Below are 27,794 nucleotides of genomic sequence, written 5' to 3'. Positions count from 1 at the left end.
AATATCAAAAGGGCTACATGTCAATTTACAAGGGGCCTTATCCATCAAGAATGAGTTGAGAAGAATTAGGTTTGCACTGTTCGTGATTTTCAAACTGTTCTTACTCATTGCTAATGCAACAACAACCTAAATTGTGTTTTTTTAACATTGAAGCATGCCCTTTCTGTCTTGATTTACTGATGCACAATCTAAGAAACATGGACAGGGTGTGAAAGAAGGTTATAGAGGAGGGCTTCCCAAAAAACTTGGTCAAGGATTTAGGGTTTAGAAAGGAACTTGAAAGGTGGCGAAGGGCAGGATTCTCTTCGATGTACATCATCAGTCTGCCATTGTATAGATCCCATCAAATTGTTTGCTGCGTATTTTGGCCACATGTCTTTGGTAAGTTAATAACCTGGGTGAGTGGTGTGGTATAAGGACTGTGGCAGTTCAAAAAGAGGACCTAATCTACCAGTGATCGGCTACAGCTAACACTCCCGACCAGTAACAAAAATGGTACCTCAGAAACATCCAAGTGATGTCACTCATAAATAGCTGAGCTTGATCATCTCCAATCAGTCTGACACAGTGTTTGCTACGCTGGTATATGTCAGATATGACTGTACTTTTATTCATGTCCGGATCTGAAATAGCAGAACATGATGGGTAGGGAAGTGAATTTGTATCAACCTGATGGAAGGCTCAATGAAAGCATTGATCTTTCGACAGGAATAACTCACAGGCTTTTGCTTCTGATTTCAGATCTGGGATACTGCAGGGCAAGAAAGATTTCGCAGTGTGACTCATGCTTATTATCGAGATGCCCATGGTAAGGATTACTGCCTCATGTCAATATATGTATAAATGAGTTTAGTAACAAGTATTATTTGGGAGTACTTTGAGGTTCCAGTCCAGAAAAAGGCTGTTCTGCTCAATGCTCCATGCCTATACTTATGTAACATGTTGGTCTCCTCGCACCCCTCTTCATTTTATCCTATCATGCATTAATCCAATTTCCCTTAAAATGCATCTGTACCAATCAGCCAAACACAAGGTGACCAATTCTTAGGGAATAAACTAAGGGACACTTTCAACCATGGGGGGCAGTGGTGGTCATAAGGGCTTTATGGATGTGATTGGTGGGGAAAGAAAGAGAGAGGGTGATCATAACTCCCTCTGGTGGCCAATAGCCACAGTACACATGCTAACATGAAACAATGATTAGATTAGATTCCCTACAGTCAGGAAGCAGGCCATTTGGCCTGACAAGTCCACACCGACCCTCTGAAGAGTAACCCACTCAGACCCATTCCCGGGACCCTATATTTACTCCTGACTAACACTATGGGCAATTTAGCATGGCCATTTCACCTGACCTGCACATCTTTGGATTGTGGGAGGAAAGCGGAGCACTCGGAGGAAACCTACTTAGACACGGGGAGAATGTGCAAACTCCACACAGACAGGCGCCCAAAGCTGGGATCGAAACTCGGTCCCTGGCACTGTGAGGTAGCAGTGCTAACCACTAAGCCACCCTGCTGCCCGAGTGAGGCAAAGACAGGAGAAGGCTATCCAAACTGAGTTTCACGCTGCCCCATCAGTGCTAACATCTTCTGAGCTGTCTCTGATGGGCCTCTGAAGGTATCCTTCCCACCATTTAAAACATTTATGTTGGCTCTTAAAAACACCAACTGCATTAAAGTGTGGATGGGGTACTATCAGGGAGTAAGTGAGGTCTGCAGATGCTGGGAGATCAGAGCTGAAAATGTGTTGCTGGAAAAGTGCAGCAGGTCAGGCAGCATCCAGGGAACAGAAGAATCGACGTTTCGGGCATAAGCCCTTCTTCAGAGCTATGCCTGCCTCTTTGTAGGATATGTGGAAGCTATGCCTGCCTCTTCGTAGGATATGTGGAAATCCTCCCACTTCCTCCAAATGAAAGGAGTAGCCATGGGCACCCGCATGGGCCCCAGCTATGCCTGCCTCTTCGTAGGATATGTGGAACAATCCATCTTCCGCAACTACACTGGCCCCGCCTCCCACCTTTTCCTCCGCTACATCGATGACTGTATCGGCGCTGCCTCGTGCTCCCACGAGGAGGTTGAACAGTTCATCCACTTCACCAACACCTTCCACCCCGACCTCAAATTCACCTGGACAGTCTCAGATTCCTCCCTCCGCTTCCTCGACCTTTCTATTTCTATCTCAGGCGACCGAATCAACACGGACATCTACTACAAACCGACCGACTCCCACAGCTACCTGGACTACACCTCCTCCAATCCTGCCCCCTGTAAAAACGCCATCCCATTCTCCCAATTCCTTCGACTCCGCCGCATCTGCTCCCAGGAGGACCAGTTCCAAAAACGCACAACCCAGATGGCCTCCTTCTTCAAGGACCGCAATTTCCCCCCCAACGTGGTCGACGATGCCCTCCACCGCATCTCTTCCACTTCCCGCTCCTCTGCCCTTGAGCCCCGCCTCTCCAACCGCCACCAGGACAGAACCCCACTGGTCCTCACCTACCACCCCACCAATCTCCATGTTCAGCGCATCATCCGCCGTCATTTCCGCCACCTCCAAACGGACCCCACCACCAAGGATATATTTCCCTCCTCTCCCCTATCAGCATTCCGTAAAGACCACTCCCTCCGTGACTCCCTCGTCAGTTCCACACCCCCCACCAACCCAACCTCCACTCCCGGCACCTTCCCCTGCAACCGCAGGAGGTGCAAGACTTGCGCCCACACCTCCCCCCTCACCTCCCTCCAAGGCCCCAAAGGAAACTTCCATATCCGCCACAGATTCACCTGCACCTCCACACACATCATCTATTGCATCCTCTGCACCCGATGTGGCCTCCTCTATATTGGGGAGACAGGCCGGCTACTTGCGGAGCGTTTCAGAGAACACCTCTGGGACACCCGGACCAACCAACCCAACCACCCTGTGGCTCAACATTTCAATTCCCCCTCCCACTCCACCAAGGATATGCAGTTCATTGGACTCCTCCATCGCCAGACCACAAGAAAACGACGGTTGGAGGAAGAGCGCCTCATCTTCCACCTAGGAACCCTCCAACCACAAGGGATGAACTCTGATTTCACCAGTTTCCTCATTTCCCCTCCCCCCACCTTGTCTCAGTCTAATCCATCGAATTCAGCACCGCCTTCCTAACCTGCAATCTTCTTCCCGACCTGGAAAAGCGCAGCAGGTCAGGCAGCATCCAGGGAACAGGAGAATCGACGTTTCGGGCATAAGCCCCACCCCAGTCTGACCTATCACCCTCACCTTGACCTCTTTCCACTATCACATTTCCGACGCCCCTCCCCCAAGTCCCTCCTCCCTACCTTTTATCTTAGCCTGCTGGACAAACTTTCCTCATTCCTGAAGAAGGGCTTATGCCCGAAACGTCGATTCTCCTGTTCCCTGGATGCTGCCTGACCTGCTGCGCTTTTCCAGCAACACATTTTCAGCTACTATCAGGGAGTGTTAAGCTTTAGTTCCTCATTTACACATTGCGGATGGCTGCTGATTTTGACGCCATCTACATTATAGGGGTAAACTTAGGAATGGGTGAGGAGGCAGCGGGCTGAGTACCTGCCCCCTTGTGGTGACACATAGTATGCTGGCCTTGGTGTGTAAGGGAGTTTCTCCTGATTCCCTTTAGGTTTTTCAGTGACTGTAACTTATATCTATTGCTTCTGTTTTGCCTATCAAAACCAGTCATACCTTTGAAGGTATTTTCGTCGGTCACAACTCGGTCTTATGTTTTTCTGGAGAAAAGAATTCCTTCAAGTGTAAATTTACCTTTTCAGTTCTGGTATCATCCTACTTGCATCTTCTCCAGTATTGGTAAGATAGATAATTGTCTAGGGCATTGGCTGTTTCACAGGATATGTAACATTTTTAATTGCACAATATTTCAGCATTAATCCCACAGCCCCTTTCCTTTTGCCTGACTCAGCTGAAAGCCAATATGACAGAAAGAGGTTCTGGCTTCATTCTGAATGTTTCACATAACCAAATGATCCAAAGCGAATCACAAAAGAGTGGGACAAATCGATCACATTAACAGTAATAACTGATCAAGGGACAGGTACATTTTATACTGAAGCTCCTCCACAAACACATTTACCTGATGAAAGTGCATAGAACATACAACATTACAGTGCAGTACAGGGCCTTCGGCCCTCAATGTTGCGCTAACCTGTGAAACCAATCTGAAGCCCATCTAACCTACACTATTCCATTATCATCCATATGCCTATCCAATTACCATATAAATGCTCTTAATGTTGGTGAGTCTACTACTGCTGCAGGCAGTGCATTCCACGCCGCTACTACTCCCTGAGTAAAGAAACTAACTCTGACATCTGTCCAATATCCATCACCCCTCAATTTAAAGCTATGTCCCCTCATGCTAGCCATTACCATATTGAGAGTTCAGAAATGGGGCTTAATCTACAATTCCAATTCTCATTCCTCTGCTATAATTTCCAATCACATAATTGATTGGTTGATAAACATAGGAAACTTGAATGTTATAGTCCAGAAAGCCAGATGGTGAAGGATAGAACTAGATCCAATCTTTACACATTTTGTAAGCATTTATATTAGCAATTACAGAGATACAAATACAAGCATGCACCTCCTAATCTAACCCTCACCTTCATTCACTGCTACCAATTTCCACAATTAAATAGAATTTAGAAAACAAAGCATTGCAGGCTGTCAGCCATGTGGTGTTTGCTGCTTGAGTTCTGAACCATAGTTACTAAAAATGTTCAGAACAGTGTCTTATGCACAAATGTGTATCCACCTGAGAAGACAGATGCCCCATCCAAAAGGGCAGTTACTCTGAACGTGCAGCACTTTCTCATTACTGTCCTGGAACATCAGCCTAAATTGTAGACTTATATCCCTGGAGTGAGACATCTAATCCACAACCTTTTGACTCAGAGGTAAAAGTGCTGCCAACTGATCCACAACAATTGTGCAACTTAATGTGCAACTCAGAGAAAGCTTCAAATATTCAGCCTTAATATCATTTTCACAATGTAGCTGATTCAATAGATATTATCCCTGCTTCAGTTGCTCTCATCCCTCAAAGAGCAATGACTGTGTCCCATATATTTTCTTGGCTCAGATTGACTAACCTGATGTAGGGAACCAAAAATCATTAAACCTTGATAAGATTAATTGGTCTTTCCTGTCAAAATAGATATATTTCACAAAGCTAGCTGGCTAATATTTATTGGCAAACAGATATTTTCACTTGTTCGCTTCTTCAAAGTGAAGGCAGGTAAAGAATGCTTTGATTGCCCTCTCTATTGACTCTCAGAACCAGTGCAATAGAGAGATGTATTTTTCAGGAAGCGTTGCCAGAATATTTCCTTTACTCTCTCATTCTTCGCTTGCTTTTTTTCCCTTGTTTTTCTGTTTCCCTCTCAGGCTTTCTTTTTTAACTTCTGTCAATTCAATATGCATTCTTGCACTCTCTCTGTCTCCCTGTTGCTTTTAAAATTATTTCTCTTTCATTCTCACCTTCTGTATCACTAACCTTGTCATTCCATCAGTTTCAGTTTTACTTCCTCCTGCTCTTTTTATATGTTTTTCTCTCTCTCTTTCTCCTCCTGTCTCCCTCATTCTTTTTCCCTATTGTTGTTGTTTCTCTTGTATCCTCATTGCATTTCTCACTCTTTTTTTTATGCAGACAATGTTTGGTATTATATTCTGTGTATAAGGATATAAAGATCTGTCTGTTCTGGCTCTGAGGAGATGAAGAAGGAATATTTATATAGTTAAAAAGAACGCTAAAGGTATCTTATTCTAAATAGTATAAATTGTAGTGTCCAGCAATTGGCACAAAGCCGTTGAAAGCATAACTAGTAATAGCACAATTCCTCACGATACAAATTGCCAAAGTTGTTTCACAAATAAGGCACCTTCTTATTCCAGAAATCTTATGGATGGTTTAGTTAATTTCCACCTTTTCTAGTGTTTGACATAGGAAAGAAATGATGGCAAATGGGACGCAGCAGCTTAACCTAAATCAAAGGGCACAAAATACAGAGCAACAGACAGAGTGCCAGCTTTAACCCCTGCCCACTCTTGACTCACTGGCCATGTATAAACCCAGCATTGCATCTGATCCTGAGGGTTTCACATAAGATGGGATAAGACTCAGTGTCCTCTGAGGAATTACTGTGTCTTTTGTGTCTTATTGAGATGGAGCCATTGATAATTGAAAAGTGTGTCCACCCACATTTCCCCCAAATGAAACCAGGGCAAGATAAAAAGTATCTTAACCTCTGCTGATTTCCCTCTGCACTGATTCCCAATAAAGATTGTGACAATGTTGAGCTAGCTGTGAGAAATACAGGCTGGAATGTTAGACGTTACCAGCACCAGATGTGTATGATAACATCACTGAACAGGTTGATTAGATAATATCTCGAAATGAATTATTGGGAACAGGAGATTCCTCATTGTAAATTGGAGATGCTTTATCTTCAGGTGGGGCTTTTCACTAGAATGTTAGTTCTAAGGAAAAAATACTTTAGTCTGCTTTCATTTGAACACTTGTAGCAAACGGAGTTCTGTGTCCTCCTAATTTGTTATTCTTAATCTATTCCTGAAATGCTATTGATTATTTGCCCTGTCTTCTGATAGCTTTTCACCTGAAAGCTTGGGTCTAAGCAATTAGGAGCACGGTACATAAATCCCATTGTTCAATGCTGTCAAGTAAACAATGTGCTGATCTGAGTTTAAGGTGTACATTGCATTCGTGTTTAGAATGTTAATCCCCCACATGTTGTGCAATGGTGAGACATTCAGAGTGGCATTTAATTAGACAGATTTTCAAGGTTGTGAGCAGTTTGAATAGAGACTCGTGCAAGTCTTCACATTAAACCCTCACTCATAGTGCAGCACTGAGGTTCCAAAAAGCGATTTTTAAATGCAAGTCTTTCAACCAGGATATTGGTTAGTCCACTTTTGGAATACTGCCTTCAGTTCTTGTCTCCCTGCTGTAGGAAAGATGTTGTTAAACTTGAAAGGGTTCAGAAAAGATTTACAAGGATGCTGCCAGGGTTGGAGGTTTTGAGCTATAGGGAGAGGCTGAATAGGCTGGGGCTGTTTTCTCTGAAGTGTGCGAGACTGATGGGTGACCTTTTATTGAGGTTTATAAAATCATGAGGCGCCTGGATAGAGTGAATAGTCATTTCCCCAAGGGAGGAGAGTCCAAAACTAGAGGGTATATGTTTAAAGTGAGAGGGGAAAGATTTAAAAGGGACCTAAGGGGCAACTTTTTCACACAGAAGGTGGTGGTGCGTGTATGGAATGAGCTGCCAGGGGAGATGGTGGAGGATGGTACAATTACAACATTTAACAGGCATCTGTATAGGTATATGAATAGGAAGGGTTTAGAAGATTTTGGGCCAAATGCTGTCAAGTGGGATTAGATTAATTTAGGATATCTGGTTGGCATGGACGAGTTGGACTGAAGTGTTGTTTCCAAGCTGTATAACTTGATGACTCTATAGTTGACAGTGTGTTGCTGGAAAGCCACAGCAGGTCAGGCAGCATCCGAGGAGCAGGAAAATCAACGTTTCGTGCCGGAGCCCTTCATCAGGAATCGCACACTCCTCCTTGATGATTCTATAACCTCCTGTGGCATTGGTAATTGTGAATTGGCAGGGGTGCTGTTGTTTAACAATGGAAATGTTTTACCCTGGAGGAAAACGATCATTAGTTCATAATATGATGTGACGGAAGAAGGGAGACTGCCTTGTTGAATTCTAGGAATATAATTTCTTCTATTTCTCTGCATTTTTCCACTTTGACTTGGTACAGGGACTAAAAAAACAGATTGTGTTGAAGCAGTTAATGAGATCCAGGCTGCCACATCCGTCCAGGTCCAAGCGACGAACTCTTTCATCATTGGTAAACAATGTCAGCACTAATATACATTAGCAACATTTCTCCCCCAAACATATTGGATATCTATCAGTCTGCCAGGTGTCTATTTGCAGCAGTTGGCCAAAGTGACTGTGCAATTAAAGCAAACATCTTCAGGGTCGAATGTCATCAAGCATCAGACAGAGTGTAACTCTTATTCAGAATAAATTTAAAATGAATCACCCTTTAAATCTCCTTTATTCAACAAAACCAATGTAAAATAATCTTTCTCTAATCCCCTTACAGAAACATTTCATTAATAAATAACTTGTTGTGTGTGGAAGTGTAGCAGCTATAAATCACAGTGCTGATGTATGTGTCACCCACAATTAAAAACCTCATTAGTATCCCTAGTTGATGCTCAACACCTTTTTTAACTAACTGTGACTACAACGCTTTTTGTCACACACTTTTTCACAAAGCTTTGAAGTGGATTTTGTGTCATATTTACATGATTATACAAAACAGTTCAAGTGTAATTGTGCAGCATGATTTTGTTGCTTTTTCATTGAATTCCCCCAGTGTTCATGGCTTTGTGAGAGCCAATATGTTTGGAGCCACACAGACCTGAAACACTTTGCCATCGCAGATGGGAACAGGTTTAGCTCCAAGTCCCGAAATACTCGAAATTACTCAACAACAGAAGTGGCAGCTGCATTGGCCTGTGCGGAGTTGTAAACACATGCTCGTAAATGATGGTAATATTATAGAATATGACGGCCTTCTCCAGGGTAATCAGGATTGGGCAGTAAATGTTCTCCTTTGACAGCCACCACCCATGTCCCCTGAATGGAGAAAAAAAAGACTTTCCGCCTAAAGCTGCAAAAATGATTCAAAAACAAAATGCCATTTCCAAAACACTTTTCACAGTCTCCACTTTCCAGCCAATTGAATAATTTTGTAACACGGCAAATGTGGCAGTCAGTTTTTGAAGACAAAGATCCCACGAAAGGCAACGTAAAAATGAAAAGATGATCATGGCGAGGTAAATATTGGCTGAGACACTAAAAATAACATCCTTGCTCTTCTTTGTAATACTGCCAGGGTATCTTTTACACTCTCGTTGACAGCTTCAGTTTAATATCTCAGCCAGAAGACTACACCTCCAGCAGTGCAAATTAGCAGACTGTATCTTTCAGGGAAAGAGGATGGGATTGAGACTAATTGGATAGTTCTTTCAAAGATGGGAAACTAACATGATAGGCCAAATGGCCCCATGTGCCCTGTGCCATTTAGTGTGTAATCTACCCATATAAAGCTCACATGTTGGTGAGTGCTGTAGATTTACTGAAGACGAGATTGAACAGACAGCACACAACAACGTACAAGGGGCTAAGACTAAAGATACCTGGCTTCCTAACACAACTAGAGGAATATACCTGATACAGACCTATGGTTGCCAACTGTCCAGGATTGACCTGGAGTCTCCAGGAATTCAAGATTAATCTTCTGCTAAGAGCAATCTGGTTGAATAATGTCAGGGATGTTGAAAAACATTTCTTCCCAATTTTTGGAAAACTTTTTTTATTAATATCAAACTGTTCGAGTTTGGAGGAGTGTGAGGAATAGGTGAAGATGAGGTCTGCAGATGCTGGAGAGCAGAGTCGAGACTGTGGTGCTGGAAAATCACAGCAGGTCAGGTAGCATCCAAGGAGTGGGAGAATCAATGTTCGGGCATAATCCCTTCATCAGGAATAGGTATTTTGACTGACAGTGAAGAGTATTCAGTCAGCTAATGAAGGTTCTGGTCATTTTCTAATTGGTGTGGGAAAATGGGGGACTGTGAGGATGGGCTACCAGTGAGGGAGTGGAGCAGATCAAAATGGGAGGTTTTATGACGAGGCCTCTGTGAATACGTTTAGCCCAAGTTGGTAACATACTGGGATCCTACACACATGAAACAGAATCAGATTGGTTCAGTTTTGTGTGGTCAAAGGTGTTTTAATGTTGAACAGAAACAACTTGAATTGAAATTCCCACACAGCAGGAAGATTTTCACCTCATTTTAGTTTTCACCTACCAATTTATCTTTGTCCTTCAGTGATTGTGGAGGCGAATCGAAATGACTGCAGGATGAAATTAGTCTTTACATTGAGACTTAACCTTGGAAGCTATATTTGTGGCATACCCAGATTTTCAGGCAATGATACCGAGATCACTGGGAATTATCTTCACCTTCTATCATTTTGTAATTTATTCTACTCCTGCCTTGTTAATAATCCCATACGAAGTGCACAGATGGTTGATTTGCAACATTCAAGTTTAGTGGGGTTAGCATCCTGTGTGCATTCTCAAGATCTCTGTGCCTCTCTACTCCTTAACAATAATTAAATGAAGTTGAGATGCAATGGTTTGGAATGGGTCTGAATCGGAAGAACTGGCACTTACAGACTGCATTGGACTAGCAAATGTTTTCATACATGCAGTTACCATCACTCTTTTGAATTAAACTATTCACTAGAATTGAGAAGATATATATGTAGAGTTAAGACTCATATTGTTTAACGGTATAATAAATTCCTAAGTGTATTTATTTGAACACTTGAAATAGCTTCTAAGATGCGAAAATGAATAATGATGACTTCAGTAGTAACAGAAAAGATAGTGGTGCACTTGGTAATGTGGACAGACTATGAATCCAAATGCCAAGGCCCTGCTTAGGGGATGTGCTTTCAACTCTCACCATTGCAGCTGGTGAAATTTAAATTCAGTTCTTAAAATCTGCAATTGAAAGCTAGTCTTGTCAAACCTGACAATAAAATTGTCATTATGATTCAGAAAAGCCCATTAGGGGAGGAAATCTGCTGGCCATATCCAGTCTGGCCTCCATGTGACTCTAGATCCATAGCAATGTAGCTTATTCTTAACTGCCCTCTGGATTGGCAACAAGTGCCGGTGGCAAAGCCTTGCCAATACCATGTGCATCCCATGAAAGGATTAAGAAAAAGAAAGGGGTAATTTTACTACATGGATTTTGAATAGAGAAGGACAAGGACGGCAAATACATAGGAACACCATCATCCAAAGATGTGCAGGTTAGGTGAATTGGCCATGCTAAATTGCCAAAGTGTTCAGGGATGTGTCGGCTAGGTGCATCAGTCAGGGGTAAATATAAGATAGTAGGGGAATAGGTCAGGGTTGATTACTTTTCGGAGGATCGATGTGCACTTGTTAGGCCAAAGGGCCTCATTCCGCACTGTAGGGCATCTGAAAAAAAAATCTGCAATTTCCCCTCCAAGCCACTTGCCATCCTGACTTGGAAATATTTTGCTGTTCCTTCACTGTCGCTGAGTCAAAATCCTAGAATTCCTTCCCTAATGGGTCATCCCACAGCAAGCAGGGATGGGCAATAAATACAGGCCCAGCCAGTGACGTCCATGTCCCTTGAGCAAGTCAAAGAAATCTCCTGAACTTTAACTTACATTGACTTTATCCAAAATCAAATTACCTCTCCTCACAGTAAAAATGGAAAAAGGTGGGCTAATTCAGTGGGAGTGGTTTTATATGGCCCTGGCAAGTCCAAACTTGAAAGAATAATGGGGTGATGTGATCAAACCAAGACTTGTTGGAAATAACCTGTTTGTTTGTAGAAACCCATGTATGGTATAAACAAGGAAATACTGATAGAATGCAGTTCCACAATTTGCAAATGCTGGGAAAGCCTGAATAAAGCCTGGGAAATAATATATTAGGCTTTATTTTGATGAGGAGAATGCAGGGCAGCTCTTGCTATAATCTGGAGAAGAAAATGGTAATTCTTGTTTCCAATGTTATGTTAAGCTCTTGATTCTTCCCTTCCTTTCCAGAACTTATTTTCCATACACACAATTGCAAATCTCAGCAGGTTGGGCAAAATCTGTCATGAGAGTCAGAGCTGATGTTTCAGTTCAATGATCTTTCATCAGAACTGTATGAAATCTCCTCAACCCTGCCATTAGACTGTTTGTAGGTACAATGGATCTTATAGCTCTAAATTATATGGGCCTGCGTGACCCCACTATCTGCACCAGAGCCTTTGATACATAAAATTAATTCCTGTTTTAGAAACTGTAGCATTTACAATGTATATGCAATTGAGCAATTAAAGTAGGGTCCAAATAGAAAATGGCCAATGCATAACCTCAAAACTTCTCAGTCAGAGAGTCATAGAGATGTACAGCATGGAAACAGATTCTTCAGTACAACTCGTCCATACCGACCAGATATCTCAACCTAATCTAGTCCCACTTGCCAGCACTTGGCCTATACCCCTTCAAAACCATCCCATTCATACACCCATCCAGATGCTTTTTAAGTGCTGCACCACTTCCTCTGGCAGCTCATTCCATACACATACCACCCTCTGCATGAAAAAGTTGCCCCTTAGGTCCCTTTTGTATCTTTCCCCTCTCACCCTAAACCTATGCCCTCTAGTTCTGGACTCCCCCACCCCAGGGAAAATACTTTGTCTATTTATCATATCCATGCCCCTCATGATTTTATAAACCTCTATAAGATCACCCCTCAACCTCTAATGCTCCAGGGAAAACAGCCCCAGCCTGTACAGCCTCTCCCTATAGCTCAAATCCTCCAACCTTGGCAACATTCTTGTAAATCTTTTCTGAACCCTTTCAAGTTTCACAACATCTTTCCAGTAGGAAGGAGACCAGAATTGCACACAATATTCCAGAAGTGGCCTAACCAATGTCCTGTACAGCTGCAACATGACCTCCCAACCCCTATACTCAATACTCAGACCAATAAAGGAAAGCATACCAAACGCCTTCTTCACTATCCTATCTACCTGTGATTCTACTTTCAAGGAGCTATGAATCTGCACTCCAAAGTCTCTTTGTTCAGCAACACTCCCCAGGACCTTACCATTAAGTGTATTAGTCCTGCTCTGATTTGCTTTTCCAAAATGCAGCACCTCGCATTTATCTAAATTAGACTCCATCTGCCACTCCTCAGCCCATTGGCCCATTTGATGAATTTCCATTGAACAAAAGCTTCTGGAAGAACAGAGAAGCTTTTGGATTCAAAAATCTATTCACCATTACATATTCTAATATTGTCCAAAATGTACTGCACAGTAGAAGGGACTGCAGTGCACTGGAAAAGCAGCATTTGATTACATATGATACTAACACCATCACCAGCAATAATTTACAAATTGCTGCTTGTATCCAAAGTACATTATTAATTGTGTGCATCATTTCAACTGTAATCATACTTAAGTGATAAGTAGGAAGCTTGAATGTAAGTATAATGGGTGACTGGTATTCAATGGATTTAACTTGTGTGGTATATTGTGCAGAGTATTTCGAAAGTAATGTCTACGCTGCATTTTTTAACACATTGAGCATGAAATTAATCTTCTGCAGCAGTTTCAACAAACAAGCAGAGACCTGTTTCAGATCCTGCCGAATATTCATTCCTATGTAAGTTCAACGAAGAATGTTAGATGTGGTTAAAGCAGTCCATGGATCCACTATTTTACAAGATGCAGTTAGAAAGATATCATCCTCAATATCTATTATTTAACTAATAACTGTGATCTTATACAAAGAGTAGAGCTCTAGCTATGCCCCTCCTCCTCCTTCTAACAACATGGAGTATTCTGTCAAGTACTGTGGAAAAGGATGTGGACAATATAGAATGTAGGGAAATAGATGATGACATATTGAAAGATGTCCACATTACAGAGGAAGAAATGCTGGATATCGTGAAATACATTAAAGTGGATAAGTCCCCACGACCTGATCAGGTGTACCCAAGAACTCTGTGGGAAGCTAGAGAAGTGATTGCTGGGCCTCTTGCTGAGATATTTGTATCATCAATAGTCACAGATGAGATGCTGGAAGACTGAAGGTTGGATAACATGGTGCCACTGTTTAGGAAAGGTGGTAAGAGCTGAAAATGTGTTGCTGGAAAAGCACAGCAGGTCAGGCAGCATCCAGGGAACAGGAGAATCGACGTTTCGGGCATAAGCCCTTCTTCAGGAATGAGGAAAGTTTGTCCAGCAGGCTAAGATAAAAGGTAGGGAGGAGGGACTTGGGGGAGGGGTGTCAGAAATGCGATAGGTGGAAAGAGGTCAAGGTGAGGGTGATAGGTCAGACTGGGGTGGGGCTTATGCCCGAAACGTCGATTCTCCTGTTCCCTGGATGCTGCCTGACCTGCTGCGCTTTTCCAGAAACACATTTTCAGCTCTGATCTTCAGCATCTGCAGACCTCACTTTCTCCTGAAAGGTGGTAAGGACAAGTCAGGGAACTATAGACCAGTGAGCCTGACATCATTGGTGGCCAAGTTGTTGGAGAGAATCCTGAGGGACTGGATGTACATGTATTTAGAAAGGCAAGGACTGATTAGGGATAGTCAGCATGGCATTGTGCGAGGGAAATCATGTCCCACAAACTTAATTGAGTTTTTTGAAGAAATAACAAAGAGGATTGAAGAGGGCAGAATGGTAGATGTGACCTATATGGACTTCAGTAAGGTGTTCAACAAGGTTGCCCATGGGAGACTGGTTACAGGAAGAACTAGCCATTTGGGTACAGAACTGGCTCAGAGATAGAAGACAGAGGGTGGTGATAGAGGGTTGTTTTTCAGACTGGAGGCCTGTGACCAGTGGATCAAGGATGCCACAAGGATCCTCTGTGCCACAAGGATCAGAGCTGGCTCCACTATTTTGCATCATTCATATAAATGATTTGGATGTGAGCACAAGAGGTATAGTTAGTAAGTTTGCAGATGACACCAAAATTGGAGGTGTAGTAGACAGCGAAGAAGGTTACCTCAGATTACAATGGGATCTTGATTAAATGGGCCAATGGGTTGAGAAGTGGCAGATAGAGTTTAATTTAGATAAATGTGAGGTGCTGCATTTTGGGAAAGCAAATCTCTGCAGGACTTATACTCTTAATGGTAAGGTCCTAGGGAGTGTTGCTGAACAAAGAGACCTTGGAGTGCAGGTTCATAGCTCCTTGAAAGTGGAGTCTCAGGTAGATAGGATAGTGAAGAAGGCATTTGGTCTGCTTTCCTTTATTGGTCAGAGTATTGAGTACAGGAGTTGGGAGGTCATGTTGCGGCTGTACAGAACATTGGTTAGGCCACTGTTGGAATATTGCGTGCAATTCTGGTCTCCTTCCTATCGGAAAGATGTTGTGAAACTTGAAAGGGTTCAGAAAAGATTTACAAGGATATTGCCAGGGTTGGAGGATTTGAGCTATAGGGAGAGGTTGAATAGGCTGGGGCTGTTTTCCCTGGAGCATTAGAGGTTGAGGGGTGATCTTATAGTTGTTTACAAAATCATGAGGAGCATGGATAGGATAAATAGACAAAGTCTTTTCCCTGGGATGGGGGAGTCCAGAACTAGAAGGCATAGGCTTAGGGTGAGAGGGGAAAGATACAAAAGGGACCTAAGGGGCAACATTTTCACGCAGAGTGTGGTACGTGCATGGAATGAGCTGCCAGAGGAAGTGGTGGAGGCTGATACAATTGCAACATTTAAAAGGCATCTGGATGGGTATATGAATAGGAAGGGTTTGGAAGGATATGGGCCGGGTGCTGGCAGGTGGGACTAGATTAGGTTGGGATATCTGGTTGGCATGGACGACTTGTACTGAAGGGTCTGTTTCTGTGCTGTACAACTCTATGACTATGACTCTAAGTCTCTGAATACACTGTAGTCCCTTTCTTCAAACATTTATCTGCTGCACCAAGCTTGGCAACCCTGGGCCTTGATCAGACACCAATATCCCTGGCAAAATATACATTCCTCCCAACTTATTCCTCAAAAAAAACAATAAATCTCTGAAATAGTTTTCACAGATGAGATGATGTTAATGTAATTTTTTACATGTCTGTGTATGTCTCAAGCCTGTTCGCATAGCTGCCATTTGAGTGCATCTTCTGTCTCATTGTTGTTAACTATAGTGTTTTGAAAAGACAGGGGGCCTAATGTACAACATGTTATTTGAGTGAACTTGATCTTTTCAGGTGTGTGAGATGGGAACAGTGTGAATTGGAACTCCATTCATACATTGCCCATGTTTCTCTTATTGAATAGGAAAAATACTATAGTTTGTTCACTCTACAAATGTTGTGATTCAATTGATATCGTACTTATCTCTTAGGTTGTAGGTTCATGTCCCACTCTAGGACTTGCACACAAAGCCAAAGTCAGAAAGGATGCCCCAGTGCAGTACGGTGTTGGAGCAGATGAAATTTTAAATCAAAGCTCATTCTATCCCATGTGTTGGATGTAAATGACTGCACGGTACTGTTTTTGAAAGGCAGCAAATCCTGCTGAATTGGCCAATGTTCATCCCTCAATAAACATCACAGATATTATTTATCACAGTGTTATTGGTGGGAACTTGCTATGCAGGGGAAGGCTGCAGTGTCACCTATCTTCCCAGAGTAACTGTACCTCAAAATTACTTCAGTGCTCATAAAGACTTCAAATGTGCCGGGGCAGTCATGAAAGGTGCGTCATAAATGCAAATTGCAAATCTCACATGCCACCAACTGTGTAATCTCAATGGTTTTGATGTTGCAAGAGTTGGACTGTGAAATGCACTGAGCCAGAATCTCCTGGAGTGGCATGCTTGGTCAGATTACCACTCCGACCCCTCTTTCTTTATGAAAGAAGAGAGCACCAGTTTTCCAAGAGGAGAGTTCTTTCAGGTCTGCCTTAGAGAGGCAGAGCTGTATTTCCATTCTGACAGTTCTTTTGCAATGTAGAAAGGCAAACCACATCCCATTTTCTCAACAACCAGCTGCTGGATTTTGAATTGTAAAGGTTCCCAGATCTGTTGGTAAACAATAAGTATATAAAGTGAATGTGATGCTAGGGTGCTGGATGGGTAGGATGCCAAGTGGATAGGTGACAGGTACCAGCTGGGGAGGGCTGTAGGGGCCACTGGTTAAAGGGCAGGCCAGGGAGGGGCTGGGATGGCGATGGGAGCAGGTTAAGTGATGCAGTGTTAATGGTAGCTTGGGGTGGGCTGGAGAAACTGCTGCAGGGTGCAGGGGGTGGGTTGTAAGTCTGGTAGGAGACTGGGATGCAGAAGGGGTTGGCGGGGGAAAAGATGGTTTGGTCCAGAGGAGTGAAGGGAGTGGGTGGTTGTGTTTGGCAGCAGGGTAGGGGTCTGGTCCTGTGCTGACAGTATTGGGGAGAGGTACCGGGTTGGCTTGGGTTTCATGGGAGATCTGATCAGATGGAGCTAGTGATGGGTGGGGGAGAGAACAGGACTGGAGGTGATAGTGGGGGGCTAAAGGGGTGGTTTCCTGCTGAGAGAGGTGTGTTGGGCTCTGGGGTGAAGAATAGGTCTTGGGGAGAGTGTCAGCTCCTGGGGTTGTCAGGTGTGGGCCTAGAGTATGGAAGTCACTTGGAGGAAGTGTACTTGGACTTGTGTGTTAAGTATGGGATCAATTTAACAGTTACAGGAGATTGACTATGCATTTAACAGTTTACCTTTTCCTGCCAAACAACCTTCCCAAATGACATTGGAACCATTTGAAGTCTTGTGGAGACTTCGATGGGCTCCCGACTTAGGAAATGCCCAGTGGAAGATTGAATTTCTTCGGCTATTCAGTTGGAGTTTATTTCTTGGGAATTCCACAGTTTCCCAAATTCCATTTAAACTGAAGTAACATCTGCATGACCTGTAGAAAATCTGCCCCACTGTTTTTGTTTGTGAATACCCTCCCATTTCAGCTCTGTCAAAATGCTCTGCATCGCAATGACAATCAGCCAGGAAATCATCCACAAACAGTATGGTAGCCTGCAAGGGACACCCCAAACACGTTCTCACAAGGTACTGCAGCATGATATCCTGAGCAAGCAAAGGAGTTGGAACTGATTAAAAGAAATTGCAAGTTCTATTTCCAAGCTGCAGTGATAATGAAGATAGTTAATATCTGTTTTACTACCTACTGGGCCCCAACCTGGCTTTTGTAGATCTCACAATAGCAGGCAGTGGGTATGATGAACTTTAGTCTGAGCAAAGACAGAGAAACTTATTGGAAATGTTAGAGTTGTTATGCAGGAGTCTGCTTCTTGTCAAGTTGATCAGCACTTGTGTCTTTTGGAAGTTTTAACTGTACAGTTCTGAAAGGCTCTGAAGGGAACACGTTTAGGTATTTTTGAATTAATACCAGGTTAGTTGGTCTGCAGGTAGCTCTCTTCTTTTAAAAGTTGTGTGATTAATATTCCAAACTAGTGATAATGTTTGATCAATATTAGAATCCTGGAATGGTTACAGGATTGTAGAAGACTAGTTGGACCTGCAAAAGCATGCTGGCTATTTGCAAGAGTATTTTGGCAAGCCCTGCTCATTCAGCTATACCCCAATGCTTTGCACATGTTTTCCACTCAGGTACTTACCCAATTTCCTTTTGAAAACCACTGACTCTCTCTCCACCAGCCCCTGAAGGACTGTGCTGGATTGTAGCGACCTTGTTGAGTAATACAGCTTTTCTTCATGCCTTAAATTCTTTGAACCAATCAGTTTAAAACTTGGACTCTCCAGTTATTGAACCCTCCACCAATGGTCCCAGTTTCTCTCCAACTCCTTTGTAAACACACCTTGTCATTTTCATGATGTTCTTGTAAAGGGAGCCAATCAAGGCTGCATCTACCTCCATTTTACTTCCACACGGCCTCCTAGACATGAAATCTAAAATGGGGCCAATTAATGATCATTCAGTCTTTGAGTCGCAGTAGGAGGAGGCCCACACATCACAAGAAGCTCATTAATATTCACTCTGCGGGTTGTCAGCCCAGGAGGCTCCTTGGCCCATCAGAAACACATCCCCTTTTGTTTAACCCACCACCTTTAATCCTTCAGGTAGGTACCCTGAAGCTGGAAACCTAAACCAACTCATCTCAACCCACCCTGCCCTACCCATTCCTACAGCCTGGACCCTGTACTTGTTATGTCAGTTGGGCTGCTGGGCTTCAGGAACAACTTGTAGGCCCAGAAATGGCCACTGTTCCTGACTGGCCGTGATGTGGACAATCACATGTCCTCCCAGGAAAGGTTCAGAAGTCTCGCCTCGCTGCCATCATGGGTGGACTTCCACACGCAAACCCCACCCCACACCAACCTTACAGCATGGAGGGGAGATGGGTATCACAGAATCCTGTAAAATTCAGTCCTGTGGTGACATTCAATTTTTTAAAGCTTTCTGTCTGCATTTAACACTGGACCTCATCTATTTTCATCAATACAGTTCATTCCGCTATAACGTGTGTTTTGCTAACACAAATTTGCTGCAACACGATTGACAAATTGGGGACATTGTTTCTAAAGTGCAAACTTTTCAAACTTCTGTTGGCTGTAACGTGATTACATTGCCAATACTTCAAGTACTATTTCTTAAGTGTGACTTTTCCATAATGCGGGATTGGACAAGGACACAACTACCGTGTTATAGATGAGCTATCTGTAGACATGACAGCCTGATGATATTATCATTAGACTATTAATCCAGAGACCTAGGTTTTTTTCGAGGGACTTGGGCTAGAATCCCACCATGGCAGTTGGTGGAATTTGTATACAATAATAATTTGGAAATAGTGATGACCATTGCCTGGAAAAACCCATCTGGGGATTCTCATTCACTAATATCCTTGAGGGAAGGAAATCTGCCATTCTCACCTGGTCTAGCCTACCTGTGAAGCCAGACCCACAGCAATGTGGCTAATTCTTAACTGCCCTTTGAGCCCTTAGGGATGGGCAATCAACACTGATCCAGCCAGTCATACCTACATCTCATGAACGAGTTAAACAAAAGTGACAGTTAAGCACAAATAAACATACAAACAATGATGGGCAAAGTAGATCCTTTAGCCCATAAAGCCTTTTTACATAATCATGATAAAGTTGTGCATCCTAAAATATACACTTGCCAATACACCCACAATGTTGTGATCTGAACAGCTAAAGAAATTTGCCACAAAAGCATTGAGCATTGTATAATGATATTTATTCCCCTGTCTGATTGGTGAAATTTTTGCTATTAGCTTCCTGTTAATGTTTACTATTTAAACAATTAATGGATTGCATTTTGTGGTCTGCGGCAAAGGCAAGGTGCTCATCTGTGACTATTAAAAGTAGCTCCTCACTAGAATCTAGATTCTGTATGCTGTGGGCCTCCCCATTCCTGACACAGTTTAAATCTGGTATGAAGTCAAAGATGCGGTGATTCTAATGAGGTTAGCCAGCTGGACCTCATAGAATATGAGTTCTTTGATTGAGGCTGTTAATTTGGTCCAATCAGAGAGCCCTGGCTGACAGATAAAAAGTGGAAAAAGTGAGAGAGCTGACTCTGAAGAAGCGGTGCTAAGGTCAAGGAACGTGTTTAATGAGCTTCCTAAGGAAGTGGTGGATGTGGGCACAATTATAATGTTTAAAAGACATTTTAATAAATACATGAATAGAAAAGGTTTGGAGGGATATGGGCCAAGAGCAGGAGGTGGGACAAGTTTAGTTTGAGATTACGTTTGGAATGGACTTGTTAGACTGTTTCCGTGCTGTATGATTATGACTCTATGACTCTGATGGTTCATGTGTAAATGAAGGGTGACTTGGTGATGGGATCAGCTTCAGTGTGGTGTTGGAAAAGCACAGCAGGTCAGAAAGCATCCAAGGAGCAGGGGAGTTGATGTTTTGGGCATAAGCACTTCATCAGGAAACTTTATGCCTGAAATGTCGATTCTCCTGCTCATCAGTTGCTGCCTGTCCTGCTGTTCTCTCAACTCTCAACTTTCTCCTCAGCCTCAGTGCAGTTATTTTCAAAAGACATATCCAGCAATCCAGCCAGCCACACTGAAGAACTCATTTTTATAGCAAATACAGAAGTTAAAAGCATTGAATTCCTTCCCTTTTAAATTTCAGATGGTGAACAATTAGAATAAGAGAGAAGCTAAAAAAGAGATAAAAATTTTTTTGAAATTATATAGTTTTTAAATCTTTATGGAGAATTTTGAAATTCCACGAATATAAAAATCAATTGTCAGGACCTGTGAAGGTATTCATAAATAATAATAAGCACTGTGAAAAACCCAACTGCACTTCTTACAACAAAATGTGATTTGTTCAAAGGATTTCACAGTGAATCAAACAGCACAAAAAAGAAATACTGTTCATTTTGTTGATTTTCCAAAGGAACTGGGGTGTCTCACCTGGGAGTTCATCATCATTACCATTGCAAAACCTGCATCATCTTTGTTCATTTCATAGAGTCACAAAGTCATAGAGATGTACAGCACGGACACAGATCCTTTGGTCCAACCTGTCCATGCTGACCAGATATCCTAAATTAATCTAGTCCCATTTGCCAGCACTTGGCCCATATCCCTCTAAATCCTTCCTATTCATATATCCATCCAGATGCCTTTTAAATGTTGTAATTGTACCAGCCTCCACCATTTCCTTTGGTAGCTCATTCCCTATACACACCATCCTCTATGTGAAAATGTTGCCCCTTAGGCTTTTTAAAAATCTTGCCCCTCTCACATTAAACCTCTAGTATTGGGCTCCCCCACACTGGGGAAAAGACCTTGTCGATTTACCCTATCCATGCCCTTCATGATATTATAAACCTCTATAAGGTCACCCCTCAGACTTTGACACTCCAGGGAAAATAGCCCCAGTCTATCCAGCCTTTCCCTCTAGCTCAAACCCTCCAACCCTGGACAACATCCTTGTGAATCTTTTCTGAACCCTTTCAAGTTTCATAACATCTTTCTGTAGCAGGGAGACCAGAACTGAATGCAGTATTCCAATTGTGGCCTAACCAATGTCCGAAGCAGCTGCAATGACCTCCCAAGCCCTATACCCACTGCTCTGACTAATAAAGGAACACATATTAAACACCTTTTACACTATCCTGTCTACCTGCGACTCCACTTTCAAGGAACTATGAACCTGCACTTCAGGTCTCTTTGTTTGGCAACACTCCTGACTAATTTCAATACATTACTCATGCAAGCCAGCTAGACAAAATCTCTTTTGTATGGCTTAGAATTTAAAATCTCAATTGATTTGTGACGTAATTTTATCAATTATTTTTCCTCCTTTTACAGCTCTTTTGCTGCTATATGATGTCACAAACAAAACATCATTTGACAACATTCAGGTAGGTGGATCTGTACGTCGAGTGAAAAGATCAGACCAGATCATGTATAGGTTCATGGGTGTAATGTCCAGCACCCAATGCATGATATTATGGGGCACTCTAGTTAAATATGAGGCTTATAGAATGGGTGTGTGGCATCATTTTGATACTGTTGTCTTTATTGAAATACATTTTCTGAGTTGCCACTGCCCAAAGTCATTTCATTGCTGAGGATATAACTAACGTCTGACTAGTATTAACGAAAATAAATTTAAAAAATGGTCAAATTAGAAAACACTAAATTGGTACTTTAAGCATTGAGGAAATCATTATGGAAGTTATGTTGAAAGATATTATTGTACAATACATGATACCGTTGTATTAAATCTTTTTACTAATTCAATTGAAACTTAAAATCCACTAGAAGTAAATGGATTAAATCCTCTGATGAATAATATACAGGGAAGCTTTAAACTTTAAGAGTAACACGTTGTGCTATTATCAGACAAGTTGTTCTGAATTTAATGAATACAAAAGCACATACGACTGGTAGAGGTGTGATATTGGGAGAGATTTGAAAACTAGTTGCTCCATTTGTTCTATTTATTTTCATCAATGGAGTGATACACTAAGATTTCTCATTGATTGGATATTTAGATATGGGGCTAAAATGATCATTTTAAGGAGTTTGACTACAGACTGACTTGAGCAAGCAGTGAATTTTGGACACTTGGCATGGATTGACACCACGACATTGAGTACTGTATATCAGTTTTCCTAGCAGTGAAAGGATGAAGCAATAAACTGTGAACTGTGGGTGGATTGTTTCTCAGGCTCCTGTTTAATATTGTTAGCCAACTCATGGCAGTGAGAGAGATTTTCATGATCTTGTGAAGTGATAAATTATTACAATGGGAAAACAGATGATGGTGCGTATATGTGTGACGGGCTCCTTAATCGTCATTTAACCAATGCAGGATGGCCTTCTAAAAATCAGCTCATTGATTGTGTGGATCAATCTCTGCAAGCTATTAAGATTGGAATTGAGTTAACATTTTATCTCTTGGACGAAAGGAACCATTTTGTTATGTTTTTCCTGTGGTGTTTTTGACATTCTTCAGAGGTGCTCTTTTTCAAGATTCAGTGAATGTGGCCAGATCACTGCTATTTGCTTTGATTTGTTTGAACTGATGTTTAGTTTTACTGCAGATTCTCCCTCCCCTTCACTGCAACGTGGAAATTGGAGTGAGGTTGCAGGGGAGTGGGCTGGTGCAATGGACTCTCTGTGAATGTGTAGCATTAGATACGATATTTCACACGCTTGGAAGAATTTTCAGCTGTTTGGCTGAAATATTTCCACAGTTTGCAGATAACCCTTAATGTTTTGACCCTTAAAGTTGATTGCCAAGAATACAATTGTACAATGTCAAATGCATGCATGCTATTTAATAGGGGATTTTCCAAGCAGCTTCCAAACATGATGATGAATGCACACTGTGAAAGACTAGCTGTAAGTTCACTCTGTCACCTCGATCTCCTGCAACCCTTCAATAATTTGACTACTCTTTGCTCCTCTAACCCTGACCTCTTTCCCAGCTCTCCCTCTCCTTACACCATCAGAACAGCCATGCCTTCAACTGTTCAGGCCCTAAATACTGGAATTTGCTTCTTAAAGTCTGATGCTTCTCTATTCCTCTCTCATCCTTTCTCTTACATCATCATTTGCTGTGTTTCAGAGGTAGAGCTGCATTTGGTTTGGCTTTCCTCAGTGGTACCGTTAACATTGTCGTCCAACCCACTTTATTTTCCCATCTATCCATTCGCATAAAGACCTTCTTTCACCTCTTCCTCTGTTCTTCAAATACATTCATCCTTTCTTGCCTCATTTGCAGAGAGGCTGTCCCTCCAAGCATAAGATAATAAGACATCGGAGCAGAGAGAGGCTGGAGAGGAGTTGAAAAATTCCTAACAAAGAGCTTATGCTCAAAACATCGACTCTTCTGCTCCTCAGGTGCTGCCTGACCGGTTATGCTTTTCCAGCACCACAGTTTTTGACTCTGATCTCCAGCATCTGCAGCTCACTTTCTCCCAGAGAGGAGTTAAGGCTGAGATAAGATCAGCCTTAATTATATTTAAATGGTGGATCAGTCTTAAGTGGCTGAATTTCCTTTTCCTGCTCCTGGTTGTCATATCCTTATGTTCTTATTCAACTCTGCTGCACCATTCAGTGACATCAATGATCTGATAATCTCCAGCCCCAATTTCCTGCCTTTTCCTGCCTGATTCCCTTACTGATTAAAAACGAGTCTCTTTCAGCCTTGAATATACTTGACATCACAGCATCAACATGCAATGGTAACTGTTCAAACATTCTCTTCTTCCAAATACCCTCAAGCTTATATGTAGACTGTTATGGACCAGATCAAACCCGCTCAGAATATATTAATAAGATTGCCTAGACCATACCATTTTCTTATTTTAGAGGTAAGTGTAAGGTGTTGCATTCCACATGCAATTCGATTGGTCAAACTACTCAACTTGAAGCAAAACACACTATAGTTAAAATACAGACAAAATAAAAATAAAAGACTTGGATTAACTCTAACTCTATTAGAATGCTTAATTTTAAAAAAATTACTAATTAACAGCTCCAACATAGTAGCATCCAATAAACACACTCTTGGCAAAGGCAAATTCAGTAAAATAGATTGTCTCTCATGCAATTCCAGCAGCAGGAAGAGAACCCCAGCTTTTAGCTGTAACAGAGAGAGGAATAAGGGCTTCCGCATCCAGCTTCAAGACCCCAGCAACTGCTACTGAAGGCTAAAAGATTAAAATGTCCTGGTTCGGTGGAAGCTTAACTTCACCCATTCAGGCTGCTTCGATTGTTCCAACTTTTAAAAAAATCCCAAGGCTTCAGAAGCTGGTTACGTTATTGGCCTTGAGCAGATCATTTGGTACCTCTGTTTCAACCTCTCTTCATAAAAATAATCCGGACAAACAAATACACCTCTTAAAGCCATGGTATCATCACACACCCATTCTATTCTCCACTGACACTATCTGTTCACAGTCGGGGCAGGATGATCTGGCTTGTCTCCTGACATGTTGGGCAATATTGCACAGACCAGAAGCAACAAGAGGTGGTGGTTGAAGACCCAGGATGGTGCTATGGTATGAGCCCTGCCAACATGGGCATATCTGCAGTGCCTGCTGAATGCTGTCTTGCCACCGCTAACATGGCCACTTGACATGCTTGAGGAACTTCTTTAGTTGCATGGGAACATGCTGCTGCAGTTTAATGGATAAAGTGGCAAGCCCATTAATGGTACATGGCTGACATTGAATTCAATGTCATTAGTAAACGGTAGGGATTTCGTAATGAGGCAGTGATATCATTCCTCAATCATGACATGACTGAAGCAAGAGTCTTGCATCAAAAAATGGCGCAGCTTTAAAGCAGGAGTATGAGGCCTGGGAGAGGCCAGATACTCTTCAGGTGGTTCCTATTGCCTCATTTCAGATTGTGTGAGCAAGCCAGCTGATTACAACTCTGCCCAGTGGTTGTAACAGGGGACTAATTCATTGCCAACTTCACTTTTTAGTGCCTCTACCTCTTCTCTCTTTTGTGGAGCAGCATCAGAATGTGGAAGGTATGAGCTCCTCGTACTCATAATTCATAATCATTGCTGAAATCTCTCTGTGGGCTGCAGAGTGCAGCCTTACAAGGCTAATTAAACATTACACCTAAGTCACAAATCATCACTAATATTGCACATGGTTCTAGAGATCACTTGTGGTATCTTGCTGATGGATTGTCTGGAGGACAAAAGACTAGGTGGGAAAGCAGAGAAGTGAGAAAGGATGATCTTTCTGGTGCGATGAGACATTAAACTGAGGCTCCAGCTGCTCTCTCAGGCTGAGGTAAAAGATCGTTATTTTGATGAAGAGCAGGAAATTAATCCCTGGTGTCCCAGGCTAACATTTATCACCAAACCATCATTAATAAAACAGCTTGACTGGTCCTTGCCACATTGCTGTTTGTATTAAATATAATTCTGTTTGCTTTTTTTTGCTGCCTTTAAACATAACATTTGCTCAATGTGATCCTGCAGTAGTTTATGTCTCTTTTTGTACGTCCCTCTACCCTTTAATATCACAGATGCTTTAAAGCCAGAGATCTGAGCAGAGTAAAAAGGCAAGGCTTAATAGTGAGGAAGGAAAATTGGTGCATTTTTGTGCAATCTGAGGGCTAACCTTATTCAAATTTCCTGGAGTAACTAACAATTTGTGTGACAATCAGTTCTTCTCTGCCTTTGATGAAACACTTCAAGGTCTTAAAAATTGCTGGGAAGTGCAGGATGACACATTAGATTCTGCAGTCATCCTTTGCAAGCTGACTGCTTCATCATTGGCCACATCTATAAAAATGAAAATGCAATACAAATACATCAAAACCCAAAGTAAACCCATCGGATATAAAGTGTGGACTGGATTCTCTGAGGACATGGTGCTGGTGTGCTTTCTTTGATAAAATCATGTTTGAAATAATTTTGTTTTGAGCGACGAATTGCGTGAAGATTGAGAAACCAGAATCCTCACAATGTTCAGATTATGAGTATTAAAATTCTGAATGTTTTTTATGTATTTTTTTTGTATTCATGCACAAGATGCGGTCATCGATTGCTAAAAAAATGTTTCTTGCTCTTGCGAAGGTGCTGGTGAGCTGTTGTCTCGAACTGCTGCAGTTCAGATGAATCGAATGACAGAGAGACAGAATGATCAATCATTAATGACAATAATTATATTTACTTAGCTCTGATTCTGTGATTCTCTTCCTAACATTATCCTTTAACTGTGATGCTCAAATTTAATTGTGGCATTTCTACAGTTCTTTCTGGTGATTGGCTGGATGTACCATTCCCGATTCTTTTATTATTTCATAAACCATTGTGAGATCGTGAGAGCACTACCACCTTCACATTCTGCTGCAGGCCACACACCATCCTGATTGGGAATTATATCGCAATCCGTTCACAATCTTTGGATCAAAACTGTGGAGTGTTCTTATTTGTGGAATAATCGCTTCTGCAGATAATGCACGCACCACTACCTTCTCGAGGGCAATTAGGGATGGGAATCAAATGCTGCCACCTGCCAGTGGTGCTAACATTCTCTGAAAGAATTTTTAAAAAAATCTCTACGGAGCTGCCTTGTTACTTGCTCCTAAAACCCCAGGTCTCTTTTTTTTTGTCATAGACTGTGGCTCATCTTTGCATTGTCTTAAATTTCCCCCCGATTCTTGGCAAACAGAACAGATTGCAAATGTCAATGTGCAATCAGACAAGAGCCCCATAATAGTCTGGCTTTTATTTATTCTGGTTTATGTAGTGGTATCATACAGTGGTCACATGCTTGACCTTCAGCCAAATGAACTTGGCATGTCATATTGAATGAGACTTCAGTGAGGTACCAAAGGTACAGTCAGCCCAAGATCTGCCTGCTCAGCTGGAACTAGAAGATGCCTTTGAACTATTTGAACAAAGAAACATGAGTTGTGTCTGTCCATTTCATTGGCCAGCATTAAACCTGCAACCAGCACCATGTAAAACAGATTATCTGGTGACTAGTAATGGAAGTAAATCAGATTTCTAGAGTCTTGCCACACATCACCTGGCAGTCATTTTCATATATCGCATCAGTGACGACACCTCAAAAGTGTCGCCTTGGCCTTAAAGTAATTAGCATA

At 42.2% G+C, this 27,794-nt stretch overlaps 1 protein-coding gene across 1 annotated transcript in view; it reads left to right on the top strand.

Annotated features, from left to right (window-relative positions):
• Positions 1-27,794, top strand: part of rab26 (RAB26, member RAS oncogene family) — a 362,723-nt gene that overhangs the window by 226,076 nt on the left and 108,853 nt on the right. Inside the window, exons 4-5 of the mRNA XM_043711201.2 lie at positions 742-808; positions 22,014-22,066. Coding sequence (XP_043567136.1) covers positions 742-808; positions 22,014-22,066 — 120 coding nt within the window. The remainder of the gene's footprint in view (positions 1-741; positions 809-22,013; positions 22,067-27,794) is intronic.

The sequence above is a fragment of the Chiloscyllium plagiosum genome, unplaced genomic scaffold (genome assembly GCF_037043375.1).
Source record: "Chiloscyllium plagiosum isolate Xiang-an unplaced genomic scaffold, Cpla_swu_hap1 HiC_scaffold_20, whole genome shotgun sequence".
Taxonomy (NCBI): domain Eukaryota; kingdom Metazoa; phylum Chordata; class Chondrichthyes; order Orectolobiformes; family Hemiscylliidae; genus Chiloscyllium; species Chiloscyllium plagiosum.
The sequence above is the reverse complement of the archived record's forward strand: the minus strand, read 5'-3'. Positions and strand labels throughout refer to the sequence as shown.